The 18381-nt window shown below is 42.6% G+C and overlaps 1 protein-coding gene across 5 annotated transcripts in view; it reads right to left on the minus strand.

The window, feature by feature from the left end:
- XPO6 (exportin 6) overlaps nt 1-18381 on the minus strand; it is a 205463-nt gene that overhangs the window by 97899 nt on the left and 89183 nt on the right. For all 5 annotated transcript variants that reach the window (XM_029576103.1, XM_029576106.1, XM_029576105.1 and 2 more), the window contains one exon: nt 10601-10710. In XM_029576103.1, the coding sequence (XP_029431963.1) occupies nt 10601-10710 (110 nt within the window). The remainder of the gene's footprint in view (nt 1-10600; nt 10711-18381) is intronic.

Genomic DNA, 18381 nt, shown 5'->3' on the forward strand with positions numbered 1-18381 from the left:
GGGATGAGCTCCACCATGGCCCAACATTCTTCCTGCTTGGGGGGCGGAGAGCAGAGGTTGTGCACAAGCGCATACAAATAAAAACACGGGCTTTTCCTTCAGCCGCCGACAGACTGAACTCCGCTGGCGACCTCTCTCCTTCAGCTGTCAGTGGGTTAAGCTCCACCTTTGGCCTCTCCTGCTGCTGGCTAGCATGCCGCCCCCCCCGGGTGTGCCATGCCATGCAAATGCTTGGTATGCACACTCCTGGTTGCACCGGGCCTGGAGATATCTACAAGGTTTCCATATACAGAAGTCGAGCCTCTATTCAAAAGAAGGTGGCATGAGATGAGGGTGAAATGGGATACACTCAGGTGTAATCTAAGGAAATATTTCTTTACAGACGATGGTGAAACAGCCTCTGTGGAGTCAGTGGAGACAAGAACCGTACCTGAATTCAAGAAAGCACAGAGGATCTCTTGAGGGAGTGGTAGGAATTGTAAAGCTAAATAGTCGATATGGATGGATAGACTAAATAGGCCTTATGGTCTTTTTCTGCCATTACCTATGTTTCTATAGTTGTATCAGGGTTATCTTTGTCTGAAGGGTCTGCACTATCACCATCAGCTTTTTTTTTTTTTTTCAATATATTTTTATTGGGTGACAAGCACAAGACAACATATCAACAAGAAAAATATATAACACCAGGTACATTGCGAGTCCCCCCATTTTTACACATCACCATCAGCTTTCATGCTGAAGCTAAGAGCAGGTCGTGCTGCCAGGATGATTTTTTTCCTTTCCTGTCGCACTTTAATAGTATCGTTCACTTTGCTCAGATGTTATCCGAGGTCACCATGTACTCAGCAAGACTATGTGATGGATATTTACTCAATTCAATCTCTCTCACCGCAAACGGATTGATTTTGCACCTGCCTTGACAGGAATGAATCTCACTCATAAGCCAGGATATACAGAGTATGATCTCATTCATTAAAATTAATTTAAGACATATTGTGCCAAAGAGCTTCCTTCTGGAGTTCATAAGGTGTTATATACACAAACAACATGCCAAGATGCACTTGGAAGTTCCCCCTGTCACATTTCTTTGGTCTCCGATTGCATTATTTGATATTTAAGGACCTTCTCTATACGATACACAGAATACTTGCTTGGTACAGACATTCTATCAATGCTATTCTTATGCTTTTGTCCTTTATCATATCATCTGGTTTTCTTGCATCAAGCTTTTTATCTATTGAAAACAGGAGGTGATCACAGCTTCATTCTCTACAATTCTATCAGTGCTTTTCTGCTACAGCGATATGTTTACACAATTTCCAATGGATAAGCTATGTCGCTTTTTTATACCTTTCTACACACAGGCCTGACAACACGTGACATCCAGCAATAAGCTGTGTAACCCTTTCTAGTTCTGTTTTACTGGGGGGTTTTTTCTATAGCTGCTGTGAACCATCTTTTCTGCAATCCACTAATCTGTGCTGCAATTATCAATCTCTCTCATCTTTAAGTCTAAACTCACTTCTCAGTCCTGAGTGAGATTTGTATCCACATAGGTTTCAGACTTCTGCAAGTCTCACAGTATCAACTCCATCTGCTCCAGAATTGGCTTTTCAGTCATCTGCTGCTATAAACTCATCCCCCCCCCAGGATGCACCTTATACATCCCTGACTTACAATACTAACATTTCACACACAATCGACATGAGCGGGATTTGAACTGTTAATCTAAAGAACGAAGGCTCTAAATCTGTGCCAATCCACCGAGCCACCCAGCTTTCCCCATGAGGCCCTGAAATCTAAAGAAAGCAAAGCATCTTTTCTCAAACTTGACAAGTTTAAAATTAATTTTTCTGTGGGAATGAAATCTAAAAATACAGAAGCTGAAACATTTCTTCCCACGAAACATCACTATAGCCTCGAAAGGTTTCCATCAACACGTGCCTTTGGATTGGACTCAAGCCAATGTCATGCATGCTGGTGGCGGTGAGACAGCAACATCCACTAGCTCAGACTGCAGAAGAAAACTTCTTCCTACGCTCCAAGCTGTTGCTTGGCAGCCAGTTTCTCTGTCCCCTACCAAAGCACCTCATACTTCACTTGGTAAAGTGATATTTACAGACAAACACAATCTGGATTCTGGAAGATCAAACAAATGTCCAGTCATATGGAAACAGTCAAGAGTGCCCATACGTGAAAAGCCATTCCTTGGACAGCACACACTGTAAAGCAAGAAGGTACCCAAGCAGAGCACAGAGTACATTTGATGAGATGGTGCAGTGACCCTCAATGGTCTGTCGCAAGTACAGTAAACTGCTCTTTGAGGAACATCAAACACCTTTGAATCTGGGAGGGAGAGAGGACCATACATCATCAAAAGGCTATTGCAAGCTTACAGACTTACAAAAAGATCAATATTCCACATGAAGCACATGATATACTGGACAAGCTGATGAGAAATAACTACCCTAAGTCAGAACTAGACGTTTTTACTGTACACAGAGTTCCCATCTCCTGTTTACTATGATGCAGAGCTGGTACGAATGATTTGCAATAGTGCCACCACCCAAATGAACTAATCTGATGCTGTTGCCAAAGAGTGTGCAGAACCTTTTGAATTGGTAAGAGGACAGGAAGCACATAGTATGCTGTCACAGTGGTTCCTAACCAACTTCCTGCCAGGCCAGTTGCTGTAGAAACTGAGTATGTAACACAGGAGGCAGCTTCACAAACAAAGGGTTCAGCCTCATTATATGCATTTTGATTCATGTAATCACAAGAAGGAGGAACAGAATGACATTTCTTGCATGATGTAAACAGCAAGGATATATTATCTGACAAATGCTTGAAGAAAAATATCTGTTACTTAAAAAGGAGTGCATGGGATATTTCATGCATGGTACTTGAGAGTGAGTAGGTTTCAGAAGGAATATTTATATTTTTTTTCTTATAATTACATAAAATTGGGGTCATATAAGGTGGAAATGTTGAACTGAACACTGATCAATATCGGTATAAAAAAATTCAAGAACATAATGCCACGCTAGGTCAAGACCAAGGTCCATTGAACTCAACATCCTGTCTCCAACAGTGGCCAGTTAGGGTCACAAATAGCTGGCAGATGTATTTCTTGATACTCTCTTCCAGGGATACCAATAGTTTTCCTGAGTTAACTTGACTAATGTTTTATGGACTTTTCCTCCAGGAACTTGTCCAAACCTCTTAAACCCAGCAATGCTAATTTCCTCTAAATGCACAGATTTCACAGCTTGTGTGTTGAATGAAAAAAGTTCTATGATTTGTTTTAAATCTCCTGGTTGTTAGTTTCATGGAGTGCCGCTTTTTTTAGTATTTAAAAAAAGAGTAAATAATTTTACTTTATTTACCATTTCGCCTACTTATGATTTTATGAACTTCTATCATGGCCCCTTTCAGCCGTTTCTCTTCCAAGCTGAAGAGCTCTAACCTGTTTAGCCTTTCTTCATATAAGAGCTGTTCCATCCCATTTACTTTTGTTGCCCTTCTCTGTACGGTTTCTAGTTTTGCATGAGTGAGATGGGACAAGAACTATATACTCAAGATATGGTCACATCAGATCAATAAGAGGCAATATGATATTTTTCATTTTATTCTCCATTCCTCTACAAATAATTCCTAGTATTCTATTTGTATTTTTGACCGTCACCATACACTGAGCTGAGGCTTTCAATGTATTGCCCACAAGGACTCCAAAATCCTTTTCTTGGGTAGTGACTCCTAATATGAAACCCGCATTATGTACCTGTAGTTGGGATTTTTCCCTATGTGCATTACTTTGCACTTTTACACATTACATTTCTTCTGTCATTTAGATACAGTCTCCTAATCTTGAAAGGTCTTTCTGCAGATCCCCACAATCTGCTGTTTTAGCAACTTTGAATATTTGTGTCATATGCAAATCTGATCACCTCACTCGTCGCTCCCTTTTCCACAACATTAATGAATAAGTTAAACAGCACAGGTCCCAGTATAGATCTCTATGGTATTCTACTAATGACTTTTCTCCATTTGGAAAACCAACAATTAAATCCTGCCCTTAGTTTCCTGTCTTTTAATCAGAGTTACCAGGTCACAATAGGACACTGCCTCCTATGCCATGGCTTTGTAATTTCCTGAAGAGTTTCTCATGAGGGAATTTATAAAATGCCTTCTGAAAATCCAAATACAATATATCAAATGGCTCACCTTTATCTGTATGTTTATTTACACCTTCAAAAAAATCTAATAGTTCTGTAAATCAAGACTTCCCTTTGATAAAAACACGTTGACTCTTCACTATTAAGTCATGTTTTTACATACACGAAGTAATTTAGCTTCTATATTTTGCCTGGCACTGATGTCAGGCTCAGTCTATAAAATTTCCCAGATCATACTGGAGTTCTTTTTAAAAATAATCAGCATTACATTGGCCACCCTCCAGTCTTCAACTATTATAGCTATTTTAGATAGGAGGTTACATATTTTATTTAAAAGTATTACTCACTCTTCCAAATAGTTCGGGGTGGGGTACAGTATTACTAGTAATAAGTTTACAATTTCATATTCGAGTTCTTTCAGGACTCTGGGGTGGACACTATACAGTCCTGGTGATTCGTGAAGCTTGATTTTGTCAAATTGATCTATTATATCTTCCATAAGGGAAAATTAGTTCTTACCTACTAATTTTCTTTCCTCGAGTCCCACAGATCAGGCCAGATTGGGTTTTTCTCCCCTACCAGCAGATGGAGAAGGAGAAAAGCTTTACTCTACTGCTGGTATATAAAACAGTGTGCCACCTGCAGACACTCAGTTTAATCTAACCAAGCTAAGAACAAAAATTATCCTCCTTACGTTCAAGCAGGGGAAAAGTAAAACTATCAGTAACTGCAATTACAACTGGAGAAACCCCTCCAACAAGAGCAAACTGAATGGCAAAACAAAATCATCTGATTTACATAACACAGACAAGAATGGTTTTCAGAAAGTCAGGGCAGGATTCTGGACTAATCTGTGGGATTTAAGGAACAAAAAGTAGTAGATTTTCCTGGGATCAGTCCAGATGATTGGGGTGTACAAAAGCTTCCCTAAACTGGGCAAGAACTTGAAAGACTCGTTTGCAGAATATTCTCATTAAACATTGCAGAGTCTGGCGTCCGAGCACCCAACCTATAATGCTTGGTAAAAAAAAGTGTGCAAAGATGACCACGTTGCCACCTTGCAGATCTCCTGCAGTGACACCAACTGACATTCAGCCAGTGCCCTAGTGGAATTAGCCCAAAGGTCAAGTGGGACCTGTAGCCTCTTGCAGATATAGACAGAGGCTATTGCCTCCTTAATCCATCTGGCAATAGATGCCCTTCAATGCCTTCTCCCCCTTGTCATTACCACTGAATTACACAGATAATCCAATTTGTAAAAGCTGTTTGTGACCTTCAAATATTGTAGAACGCTATGCACATCCAAAACATTAAGCCCACTGGCATTGGCAGATAATTCCAATTTCCTAAGAGTTGGCAATTCCCTGGAATGACAAATGGAATGAAGAAATAACTTTCAGTAAAAAGAATGGTACTGTTCTAATGGAAAACCCCATTCTCCAAAAACTGAAGGAAGGGATCACTGCATGACAAAGCCTGTAGCTCCGAAATATGCTTCTCTGAGCAAATAGCTACCAAAAAGACTGCTAGCAAAAAGACCGCATTCAGGGTAAAGTCCTTCGAAGATGCTCTTCTCAATGGTTCAAAGAGGGCTTACACAATGTCACAACCAAATTAAGATTCCGCAGTGGAACAAACTGCCGAATCAAAGGATTCGAATGCTGTATTCCCTTGAGAAATCTTACTACATCTTGAGGGCGAGGTCAGTGAAATCTTATGCACATTCCCATTTTAAAGACAATGCCGCAACCTGTATCTTAGGAGAGCTCAGGGGTAGACTGTTCTGTAATCCCCTCTGCAGAAAAGGATCCGCAGAGCACAAGGCTGAATTGGGGGAATCCCTGCTTCCTGACTCCAGGACTCTAACACCTTCTAAACACACATGCATGCCATAGACGTTGGTGGCTTGAAACAGGGTTGTGATGACTTACCCCAAAAAACCCCAAACTCTACCATTTCCTCTCAAAAGCCAGGCTGCGAGACAAAAACTATCTACTTGAAGAAAATTGGACTGTGATACAGCAGAAAACTGAGGATAAGAAACATAGAAATGACGGCAGAAGAAGACCAAACAGCCCATCCAGTCCTCCCAGCAAGCTTTCGCACTTTTCTTTTTCTCTCACATACTTATGTTTCTCTTGGCTCTTAGTAACCTTTTTTATTCTATTTCCCTTCCACCCCCGCCATTAATGTAGAGAGCAGTGTTGGAACTGCATCTAAGTGAAATAGCTTAATTAGTTAGGGGTATTAACCACTGCAATAAGCAAGCTACACCCATGCTTATCTGTTTATCCAGACTATGTAATTCAGTCCTTGTTGATTTTTGCCTGAATATAGATCCACCTTTCTTCATTCCCCCCTAGCCTCCAGATCCTTCCCTCATTGCAGCAGGGCACCTCCAAACCCCATATGCTGAGAATCCTCTCATTTTTATGGCCACAGAGGTTAAAATGAGGGGATTATTCCTCTTTACCCCAGAGTTCCTTAGAACTGTGGGAGCAGAACATAAGCAGCTTCCATTCCAGCTCAGTAAGAAACCCCCACAGAGCCTGCATCAGAGCTGCTGCTGCTATGAGCAGCCTTTTTATTGTCCACATTAATGAGAGAGACCCTAGAGTCCTTCTATTGCCCAGACAGGACAGACCTGAGGGCTCCAACTGCGACTGGTGCTCCCCAAACACCAAGCAGTACTTCCCATGCTCAGAGGGAGGTGCCATGTTTCTAGCATCATGCAGGAGTAAAACAACCTTCCTGGACTCACCTCACTCCCTCAGCAGGGAAGAATCCTTAGCACACACCAATTGCCTGCACAGCAGGCAGAATCACTGCTGAGGACTCTCTTTAGCTGGTGTCCTGATGGCTTCCAGCTGTCTAACCTTTTTTTTTTTTTTTGTAACTCTTAAAGAGGCGAGCACCCTAAAGCCCAAATAATCCCCTGAAATAAAAAGTTACTTGTTTTGGTAGTCTTCTTCCAGGGCCAAAGGGAACTTCTTCAGTGGGAGGGAGAAAGGGATTAGGGATGAGTGAGTCAGTGCCACTGGCTAACAAACCCTTCTCAAAGTCCAGGCAAAAGCCAAACAAGGGCCACCAACCCCCTGCTCGCCCCTAGTACCCCTGGGGGTAAATCTTCATCTCCAGAGTCTGACTGCAGGTTAGACACCTCTACAATCTGCTGGAGACAGAATACTGAGCGACCGTAGGTGGCATACACTCTTGGGTACCAGCAGTACAGTAAAGCTTTTCTTCTGTCTCCATCTGCTGCTAGGGGAGAATAAACTAATCATCTGGACTATCAGGGGGGGATAAGAAATCAGATTTTTGTTTGCTTTAGTTGCTCAGAGTCATCACCAAAGAATGCTTCCAGTGTGGGTATGTTCCCAACATCTTCCTCAGAAATGTTAGTTTTCCTGCTGTTGCCTTGCCCGCTGATAATTTTTATATCTGTTGAACTGCATGTCTGAGACCTCAATAAAATGTTATGTTCAAGGAATAGTATTCACCACTGAGGAGCCTATGGAGTCTCACACTAACTATGGTACATTCCCACCACCACAGGGAGAGAACGTAACCTTTTTCCTTTTGTTTTCAAAACATTTGTTTTAACAAAGGACCAGTGTGCAGTGTTGCCATGTACCCCCAATTTCCCTCTACCCATTAGGATAAAAATCTGCAATGCACTCACTAGTAAGCACTTAGGATTTTCATACACTTCATTCTCTCCACCCTCATCTTCTTATGCCCAGGCCAGGGCATGAGATCTGTGCAATGTCACGAGTAGCTCACCTTATGACCTGCACCATTATGCTCTGCTTCTCCTGACCTCACCACAGAAGCTCGCAGCTCGACGGGTTCAATACAGTAATATTAAAACATACAAATGGCTTTCTTCCTTCTTTAGATGAAAGAGCCCGTTTTACCTCATCTCTTTTGGGCTGACAATTCTACATTTTTACTTGCATGTCAACAAATTTTGGTGTTGCCAATCTAAATGCTTTCAATGTGCTGCTGGGCACTGTGACCTCCAACTGCAGCATCCAGGTAGGATATTAATATAGTATAACGAGAAGCCAGGGTGCACTATGAAGCACTTATTAAACTACACCGATTCTTCTTGCCATGTAACTGCCCCAAACTTCAACATGTATAAATCATACGGACAGACAAAACTGCTCAAAACCTTTTGTCTTCCATGCCTGCCCCAAGTCAGTCCTATTCAGCAAGGAGATTAATTTTATTTATTTTGTTGCTGCATTTCCAGAAAGAGACATATCTAGGGTTTTCTGCTTCAGCCAGTGAGGCGTGATGCATGTGGAACAGTATATGTGCTACTTATACTGACTACAAGTTTAAAGGGTTAATAGCATGGCAAAATATCAAATAGAACAGGGGCCTCTAGACATCACATGCCTTGCCAAACTAATCACTATTTTAAAAGACTTTTCCTTCCTTATTACACAGCCTAATGCTCCATAAAGCTCAGTGGCTCACACACCTAGGTGGCTAGTATATAATCTAATGCACCATTTTTCTTATTGTATAAGAGTTTCACAATGAATCAGAGTAAGGAACAAGATTTGTAGTTCCCTCGGCCCAAATTTGCAAGTGGTAACATTCTCGAGAGAGAAGATATTATCCAGAAGACACATTAAAAGAACATGCCATGGTGGAGGGCTACTTTCAACCAACCGCTCCGCTATCCTCCCCCCCAACCTTCCAACCCCCCTTACAATCCCTCATTCCTACCCCCCTCCCTCGGAATACCTTGTTACCCCAAAAAGCCAACTCTTATCAGTTCTTACCAGTTTTGACACGTTACTCCCCATGCTTAAGCTGTATCCAAGTTTTTCTCTCCCCCTGTTCTATGTAAGACAACTTTGTCACTGTTTTTATGGTTGCAATGTAAACCGGAGTGATAATTAACTCTGTTATTTGAACTTCGGTATAGAAAAGTTATAATTAAATAAATAAATTCAATAACTGGAGACCTTTTATAAAGTTATTAGCATGCAGGCAAGATCTGCCAAGGGTAACTTATAAATCTGTGAAACCGGGTCTTAAAAGTTGGTACTTGGAAGCTAAATATTCCAGATTCCGTTAGCTCTCAGTCATAACAGGCTCTACTTTAAAGCTTACCTACCCTACTTATAAGGCTTCTCTCTGGTAAATAAGGAAGCCAACATGTATGCTCTGAACTGCAGTCAGCCATAACTGAATGTCAGCTGTGCCAAGCCCCAGAGAGCTTTTAGCAGCATGTGCTGACCTTTTTCCAGACCAGATTTTCAGCAAATTTTATAAGTGATTGCAAGGCAGCAAGGGAGAAGAGGAATCTCCTTCTCTATGGGCAAAGATCCATCTGTCGTTTTGAATGCTTATAGCTACATTACATAAAAATGAAATAAAGGACATGTGCAACATCACTGCCTGAACGTCCCCTCGCGATTTATAATGTACATTCCCCATGTGCAGATCCTTGATAAACTGGGCTGCTTAAGCTTTCAATACACATTGCTAGTTACAAAAATGTGGGCACAAACTTGGGAGTTCACACATTCCAGTCTCAGCATAGTTGGCTCAGCTTTCCTCGACAATGACAGAGATGTACTAGTGATAAAGACATGATGAAAATAAGTGTTGTCTTATCTGTACAGCACTCTAGAGATCTTCACATAGAGGTAGATTTTCAAAGGGTTGCGCACGTAAGATATGCGCGCAACCCCCAAAAACCTACCCCTGCCTCCCCCTGCGCGCGCCCCGGTACGCGCGCAAGTCCCGGGGCTTCAAATAAGGGGCGGCCGTGGGCGTGACGGCGGGCTGGGGGCCTGTCCGGGGCCGAGTGCTCAGGCACAACGACCTGTGCCGGGGCAGGGAGCCAGCGGCGTGCGCAAGTTACGCCTGCCAGAGACAGGAGCTCCAGTGTCATGAGGCAGGCGTAACTCCATGAAATAAGGTGTGTGTGTGTGTGTGTGTGGGGGGGGGGGGGGGGGGGGGGATTTAGTTAGGGCTGGGGGGTGGGTTAGATAGGGGAAGGGAGGGAAAGGTGGGGGGGACGACACAAAAAAAAAAAAGATCCCTCAAAGGCTGCTCCGATTTCAGAGCAGCCTCGGAGGGAACGGAGGCAGGCTGCTCGGCGCGCGCAGGTTGCACAATTGTGCACCCCCTGCGCGCGCCGACCCTGGATTTTATAACATATGCGCGACAGCCATGACACTGGAGCTCCACGCGAGCCAAACCCAATAGGGAACACTTAACATACAGTGCTCCCTCTTTATAACAAACTAAACAATTGTTTCTCCACTGAATAGTACCTGTAGCATCAATCTAAATCTTATACAATATATATACTTTATAATATCGTGGATGGCTTCCACCCAATTGGTTATAAGTAGGGAAATTACAGGAAAATCTTCCTTCTAGGCAGCACTCACCTGTTGAGTACAGCTTCCTTATTGGCCAGACGACTCTTAATTTTATTCGTTAAATAATCCAAAAACAGTGTCCAGATGTCCAGGCAAGAAAAGTAACCTTCATGTGTTGGCTGCAATCCACAAACACAACAAAATCATTTGAAGTAACATCACAAAGGACATGTGGATCCATCAATGGTCTAATGGGGGGCATTATGATAGGAAGTGGAGGACTAACTTAAATTACAGGATTGGGAACCAAAAGAACTCCATGGACTCAGGAATGAACCAAATTTGCCAATGTGTGAATATGCCACTGAGGTGCCAAGCGCCTTTTTTACCAAATCATAACTGAGAAAACTCTCGTCGTTCTTTCAGAAACTAGTAGAATGAATACATAGAATAGTAAAAATGTTTTCAGCATAGATTTGGGTATGTTTATATCTTTTAAAAGAACTCAGATTGTACAATAGGATAGGGATTTTAAAAGGGTAAATTTATTAGAGATGTGAATCGGAACCAGAATCGGTTCGGATTTCAGTTCCGATTCACATCTCTAAAATTTATGATAATCAAGCAGAAACCTCAATTTGGACCGCATACACTCCTGCTTATTTAATCCAGTCATTGCAGCAACGGTCCCCAGCCAGAGGCCATACACCAAGGGATCCTTCCAAGACCCTGCAATCATGGACCCTAAATCTGGCCAATCAGATGTTATTGTTGCTCAAACACTGGGACCCACCCATCTCACTCAAGGGGCGGTTAATGCTGCTTTTGAAACATCCCCAGCCTACCTGGGGAGCAGAAGACCTGATCCAGGAATCAAACCCATGTCCTGTGCATTACAATACTAAGCCATTAGGCCAGCCTTGAAGGTTTATTTATATGAGCAAGCAAGTTTTGAATTCATCTCTTTTCTAGTTGTTCCTTCCCAACAGGTCTCACAATCCTCCTCCTCTGTTCTCAGAATCATCAAGCACTACAGTCATTATTTTACATCTCTTCTAGGAGACTGTAGGTCCTCCTGCTGGTTTTCAATATCTTGCTGCTTCTGCACAAGAACATAGCAGCCTAAAATGAGCAGCTAAGTTTTACACAACAGCAGTTCCAGGGAAGAAAATGCCCATACTTAAAGGCCTTAACCCTCCTGGCTACCTACAGCCCATGAATTGTGGCCACAAGTAAATCTGCTTCTTCTCAGCTGAACCCTACTGCAGTATTTTATTTAAAAACTTTAATATATCGTTGTTCTGTATTCAATCTTGACGGTTTAAAATAGAAAAATAAAATCAATATAAATCAGAAATACAATTGAATTTATGAAAAACAAATTAAAATACAATTATTATAACATAAAACAAACAAAACATAATAAATGAAAATATGCATGTCTCAATTCTTCTAGTAAAAAAACATCCTTGCCACAATAAGTTTGGTGATTCCATACCCTTAAAGGCTCTCTTAAATAGTCACTTTTTAATTTTTTTTTTTTAATCATAAAATCTGCTTGCATCCTCAATTCTATTGATAAAGAATTCCATAATTTGAGTCCTGCGCTTGATATGGCGCTCTTCCTAACTTCACTAAATGGGCTGTGCATACAGAAGGTACCACTAACAGACCTTTGGTTAGATGATCTTACGTTTTTTTGGGTGTATAAAGATGGATTGCCGCATTAAGCCATTCTGTTTTTTCACCATGAAAATATTTATGTAAAAGACACGAAACTTTTTAATCAATTCTAAATTTTACCAGTAACCAAAGGGAAATTAAAGTTGGCGTAATACGATCGAACTTTCTACATCCAGTTAACTCCCTAGCTATAGCACTCTGCAAAAGCTGCAGTCTTAATGTATATGCCGGGAGGACAAGTAAAAGGGCATTACAATAATCTAAGATTGAAAATAAAAGTGTTTGGAGGACCATGCGAAAATTGTTATAAGTGAGCAAAGGTTTAAATGTCTTAATGTGAGAAGTTTGTTATATCCATCTCTTATTTTTCTGCTAACATGCTTTCTCAAATTCAAGTCACTATCGATTATTACTCCTAAATCTCGTGCGTGTGACTAATTCAATTTCTGTAGAATCCATTTGAAAAAAAAAGTAGAGATTTACTCTCAATTTTCTGTTTAATAAAATCTTGGTTTTGCTGAGGTTCAAAATGAATTTCATATGAGCTAATAATGTTTTAATTGAGGAAATATAGACTTCAACTAATTTCAGTGTATTATCTATCATATCTTTGATTTTTACCAGAAATTGAATGTCATCTGCAAATAAGTAGTGTGTGATACCTAAACCAGCTAATAATTGACATAACGGTAACATATAAATGTTAAAGAGAGTGGCTGACAGATGATCCTTGTGGCACACAGGAATCTAGACTAGTTTTTTCCAATGAATTGCCAATTCTCACTTGAAACTATCAATTTTGTAAGTATGAATTAAACTATTGCAGAGTGATGCCACTAAGGTCAATTTTGGACAACCAACGAATTAAAATTTGATGGTTTAGTGTGTCAAAGGCAGCTGGGAGATCAAGCAGTACAAGTAAATATAACTGGCCAGCATCAAATCCCCTTAGTACAGTATCTGACAGAGCAAGCGATAATGATTCTGTGTTGAAGTGTTTTCTGAACCCATATTGTGAAGGAAATATATTTTAGTTGATGTGCTCTGCGAGTTGGGCCTGTACAACTTTTTCTAGAATCTTAGATATAAATGGCAAATTAGATGTAGGTCTAAAATTATCTAAACTATCAGGATTAGAAATTTTCTTTTTTAGAAAGGTCTAACAACTGCATATTTTAACGGGAGAGGTATCTTACCTTAGGATATTGAGAGATTTATTATCTTAGCAATAGAAGGATAGATTATATGAACCACTAACTTTAAGGTCGCAGTGGGGATTGAATCTAGTGGATGATAGTTTCAATTTCTAAGGTAGAAACATTTTCAAATATGGACCAGGAAGGTACTTCACTTGGTTTCAAAACAACTGATTGATCAGTGGCTAAAGGAATCTTGTTACGGAGACTTTCAATCTTTTCCTTAAAAAAAACAAAAAAACCACACCAGCTCATTACATTTCATACCTGGTAAAGGCCAAGTCATCACCCAGCTTCTCTCTCGTTAAATTTTGTACCATAGAAAATAATCTGGGATTAAATTTAATGTCTTGGATTTTATAAGCAAAATAATCTCGTTTTGTGGTGTTAATTAATCTGTATTTTGAGAGGAAGGGCATGGTAGACCCCCAAAGTTTTTTTTGAAGTCTTTTTGATTCTCTCTCTCTCCCGGCGTTATACCATGGCTTATTTTTTTCTGTTATTTTTAATACTTTTGATAATTACAGAGCCGAGTTCATCCACGAGGGTCGTAGCAATGTCAAACCATGACTCAATCGCATTATCAATGTTAGCAAAATTAAAATTGTCGAGAATTTCAGGCAAATTAGCCATTAAATCATCAGACGGTCTATGATAAGAAGCAAATCACATTCTTCTCCTTAGTAACAGGAGGGTTAGATTTAAAAGATACTGTTGCTTGGATTAGATTATGATCAGACGAGGGAACAGGAGTACAAGTTACAGAAGTATAATCTGCAATATCATTATTAATAAAAGAAAATTGGTTCTTACCTGAATTTTCATTCCTATAGTACCCACGGATCAGTCCAAACCAAGGGTTATGCCTCCTTTCCAGCAGTTGGAGACAGAGAAAAACTTGAAAGGCATCCTCACTTAACCTGGTATGCCTCCTGCATACCTTCAGTATTTAGATTATCAAAGCAGAAAAGGACTAACAATGAATCAAGCAAGAACATAACTGTAAACATGAACGTATAAAAATGTAAACTGTAGCTTTCATTCTTAGTATGCTGCAATAACATAACTGGAACAGGCATGCACGGACTGCAGAAATTTCCCTGTTACCCACTCCTAGTCTTTGGGCGGGCGTTTGGATTGATCCATGGTACTACAGGAACAAAAAGTATCAGGTAAGAACCAATTTTCTTTCCTGTACATATCTGGATTAGTCTAAACCATGGGATGTACCAAAGCTTCCCTAAACCGGGTGGGACCTTGCGAATCCCATGCACAGCACGCCACTGTCAAAATCTCCGGGCGCTTGAACGTCCAAAACAGTAGTGCCGAAAAATGTATGGAGCGTCTTCCAAGTAGCGGCTCTGCAGATCTGATGCAATACCAACTGGCATTCGGCCCAAGAAGCTGCTTGAGAGCGAATAGAATGAGCCTTCAGACCCTCAAGAACCAGTCGTTCTTTACAAAGGTATGCAGACGAAATGGCTTCTTTCAACAAATCGAGCAATCGTATTAGAAGTCTTTTGACCTCTCCTGGGACCGGGAAAGAATTTGTGACTTCCAAATAATGCAGCAAAGCACGTCTAACATCTAGCCTATGAAGCTCATGAGCGTGTTGTACAGTGTTTGCTAAATCAGGAAACTCTGGAAGCTCAACTGACTGGCTTAAATGAAAGGAAGATACCACTTTGGGCAAGAATGACGGTACCATTCGAAGAGAAACACCCCCCCCCGAGTCAGACATTCTCAAGAAGAGTTCCCTACAGGAAAGCGCTTGCAATTCCAAAATTTCTGTGAGCTAAGCATATGGCCACCAAAAACACTTTCAGGGGGAAGTCCTGCTGCTCTACAGCAGGTCACACAATCCGTGAAGAACCAAATTAAGACTCCATAACGGACATATCGGATGGATGGGGGGGGCTTCAAATGTCTTACTCCTCTGAGGAAACGTACCATATCAGGATGTGATGCCACTGAGCTACCAACCAGATTGCCTAGGGCCGCTACCTGCACCCGAAGGGATTTATTTATTTACAGACATTCAACGCATGATATCACATCGGTTTACATAGAACAAGTAGAGAAAGTTACATTGCAACAGGGTATCGTAACTGGGAGAGCAAAACAGGGGAAGAGAGATTTAACAGGGAGATAAAGCAAATAAAGAAAATTTAACAAGCAAACAAAGCAGATAAAGAATAACTAAATAATTATTAAATAATAATAATAAAGGACAAGCCCTTGGCCAAACCATTTTGCAACAAACTTAACATCTGGATTTCTTGCTCCCAACACCATGTCTAAAACCCTCTCCACACTCTACTATAAGAGAGAGAGGAAGACGCCTTTCTGGTTAGCAGCAATGTAGTGATAACTGCCTCAGAATATCCTCTATTTCTCAATCTCCTCCTTTCAAAAGCCAGGCTGCTAGACAAAAGCGGGCTGCCTGGTTGAAATATATAGGACCTTGACGGAGAAGATGTGGAAGATGTCCGAGTTACAGAGGTCCTTCCATGGCCAGATTGATTAGATCCGCAAACCACGGACGTCGGGGCCACTCTGGAGCTACCAGGTTTACCCTCCCTAGGTGGACCCCTCTATCCTGCGAAGTACCTTGTCCGCTAGAGACCAAGGAGGGAACACATACAGGAGAATTGATGTTGGCCAGGGAAGCACTAGTGAATCGACCCCCTCTGCGCTGTGATCTCTCCTGCAACTGAAGAAGCGAGGAGCCCTGGCATTGTCCCGCATTGCCATCAAGTCCAGATGAGGAGTCCCCCATCTGCGAGAAATGAGATCCACTGCCCAGTCTGAGAACTCCCACTCTCTGGGATCTATGCGCCTGCGACTTAGAAAGTCCGCTTGTATGTTGTCCTTCCTGGCGATGTGAGAGGCCGCTATTATAGCCAGATTTTGCTCTGCCCAATCCATGAGCCATTCTGCCTCGGCTACAGCTTGGCTTCTGGTGCCTCCTTGACGATTGATATAGGCCACCGTCGTCGCATTGTCAGAGAGGATGCGAACCGCCTGATGGCGTAAGTGTGGAAGGAAGTGTTGCAAAGCCAAGCGAACCGCTCTGGTCTCTAGGCAATTGATTGACCATCCGGACTCCTCCAGTGACCAACTGCCCTGCACAGAATGATATTGGCAGACAGCTCTCCAGCTGGAGAGGCTGGCTTCCATAGTCACCACTGTCCATCTCGGAATCTCCAGATCCATTCCTGAAGACAGGTTGTGCGGGTAAAGCCACCACCCAAGATTGGACTTGGCATGATCGGTGAGTGGTAGAAGGAATTGAAAATTCTCTGACTTGGGATCCCACCGGGAAAATAATGCTCGTTGTAACGATCTCATATGAGCGAAAGCCCAAGGAACCTCCAGAGTGGATGCCATCGAACCGAGCACCTGAAGGTAGTCCCAGGCCTTGGGCAAGGGAAGATCCAACAAGTGCTGAACTTGGCCCATCAGTTTGTTTCTCCGGTCAGGCGGAAGAAAAAAAGCTTTCCTGACTGCCGTGTCGAACCTGGCTCCCAGAAATTCCAATGACTGAGAGGGAACTAGGTTGCTCTTGGCCTGATTGATGACTCAACCGAGGGATTCCAGAAGAGTGGTCACCTTGTGGACCGCTTCCACACAGCCATCCCTGGACTTTGCCCTGATAAGCCAATTGTCCAGGAATGGGTGAAAAAGCAGGCCTTGCCTCCGGAGAAGTGCCGTCACAACCACCATGACCTCCTTCGTGAACGTCCGGGGCATGGTCACAAGCCCAAAGGGTAGTGCGTAGAATTGGTAAATCATTCCCAGGATCATAAATCGAAAAAAAAAACTTTTGATGATCTTCGCTTATGGGAATGTGCAAGTAGGCTTCCATCAGATCCAGAGAGGCCAGGAATTCCCCCTTGCGTACCGCCATGATGACGGATCGCAGGGACCCCTCATACGAAAGTGTGGCACCTTGAGAGACTTGTTTACCAGCTTGAGGTCCAAAATTGGCCGGAAGGACCCCGCTTTCTTTGGAAATACAAAGTAAATGGAGTACCTCCCTTTCTCCCAGTGCCCTGGGGAAGACTGGCTTCACCGCTCCCAGAGCCACTAGGCACTCGAGAGTCTGACAAAATCTGCATTTTTGACTTGTGGGCCACAAGGAGATATTAGGTAGAAGTCTCTTAAGAGGACGAGCAAATTCCAAAGCGTAGCCTCGTTTGATTATACTTAGCACCCACCAGCTGCCCAGTTCCGGAGACACAAAAGCCTTCTTGCCGACACAGACGACGACAGAGTACGAGAAGTGCGGATCAGGTCATATAATGCATCCGCCCCATATGCCACTGCAGCTTCCAAATGCTGCGCCTGCACAGACTCTGCCAGAGGGAGATCATCACGAGACGTGAGCAATTGCTGTACCCAGTGCAGGCTCGCACGCAGCATATAACTGCTACACACCAATCCCCAGATACCAGGGCCAACACCTCAAAAATGCGTTTGAGCAGCACTTCCAGCTTGCGGTCCTGCAGGCCCTTGAGAGCAGTCGAGCCTGCTACCGGGATCAAGGTTCTTTTTGGCAATCGCCGAAACCAAAGTGTCCACCTTAGGAGACCGCAATAGATCCAAAAAATCATCCACTAAGGGATAAAGCTTATCCATGGCTCGTCCAACCCACAGACCAGCATCCAGAGCATCCCACTCCCTGGTCATCAGCTGCTGCAGCATGGCATGGACCGGAAAAACCCGGGTCTGCATTCGAAATCCCGGTAGGAATGGGTCCACCGAGTCCTGCGGCGGAGCTCCACCCCGAGCTCTGAAAGAACTGCAGGAATGAGAGGCTCTAATTCCTCTCTCTGAAACAGGTAGACCACCTTAAGGTCATCGCCATCCAGGGGATTCTGTTTCCCCTGATCCTCATCCAATCCCCCCCCCCCCCCGCCGCGGGAGGGGTCAGAGAGGCCCCTGCATCAGCTGCCACATGTCCTGGCA

This window comes from Rhinatrema bivittatum, chromosome 14 (assembly GCF_901001135.1).
Source record: "Rhinatrema bivittatum chromosome 14, aRhiBiv1.1, whole genome shotgun sequence".
NCBI lineage: Eukaryota > Metazoa > Chordata > Amphibia > Gymnophiona > Rhinatrematidae > Rhinatrema > Rhinatrema bivittatum.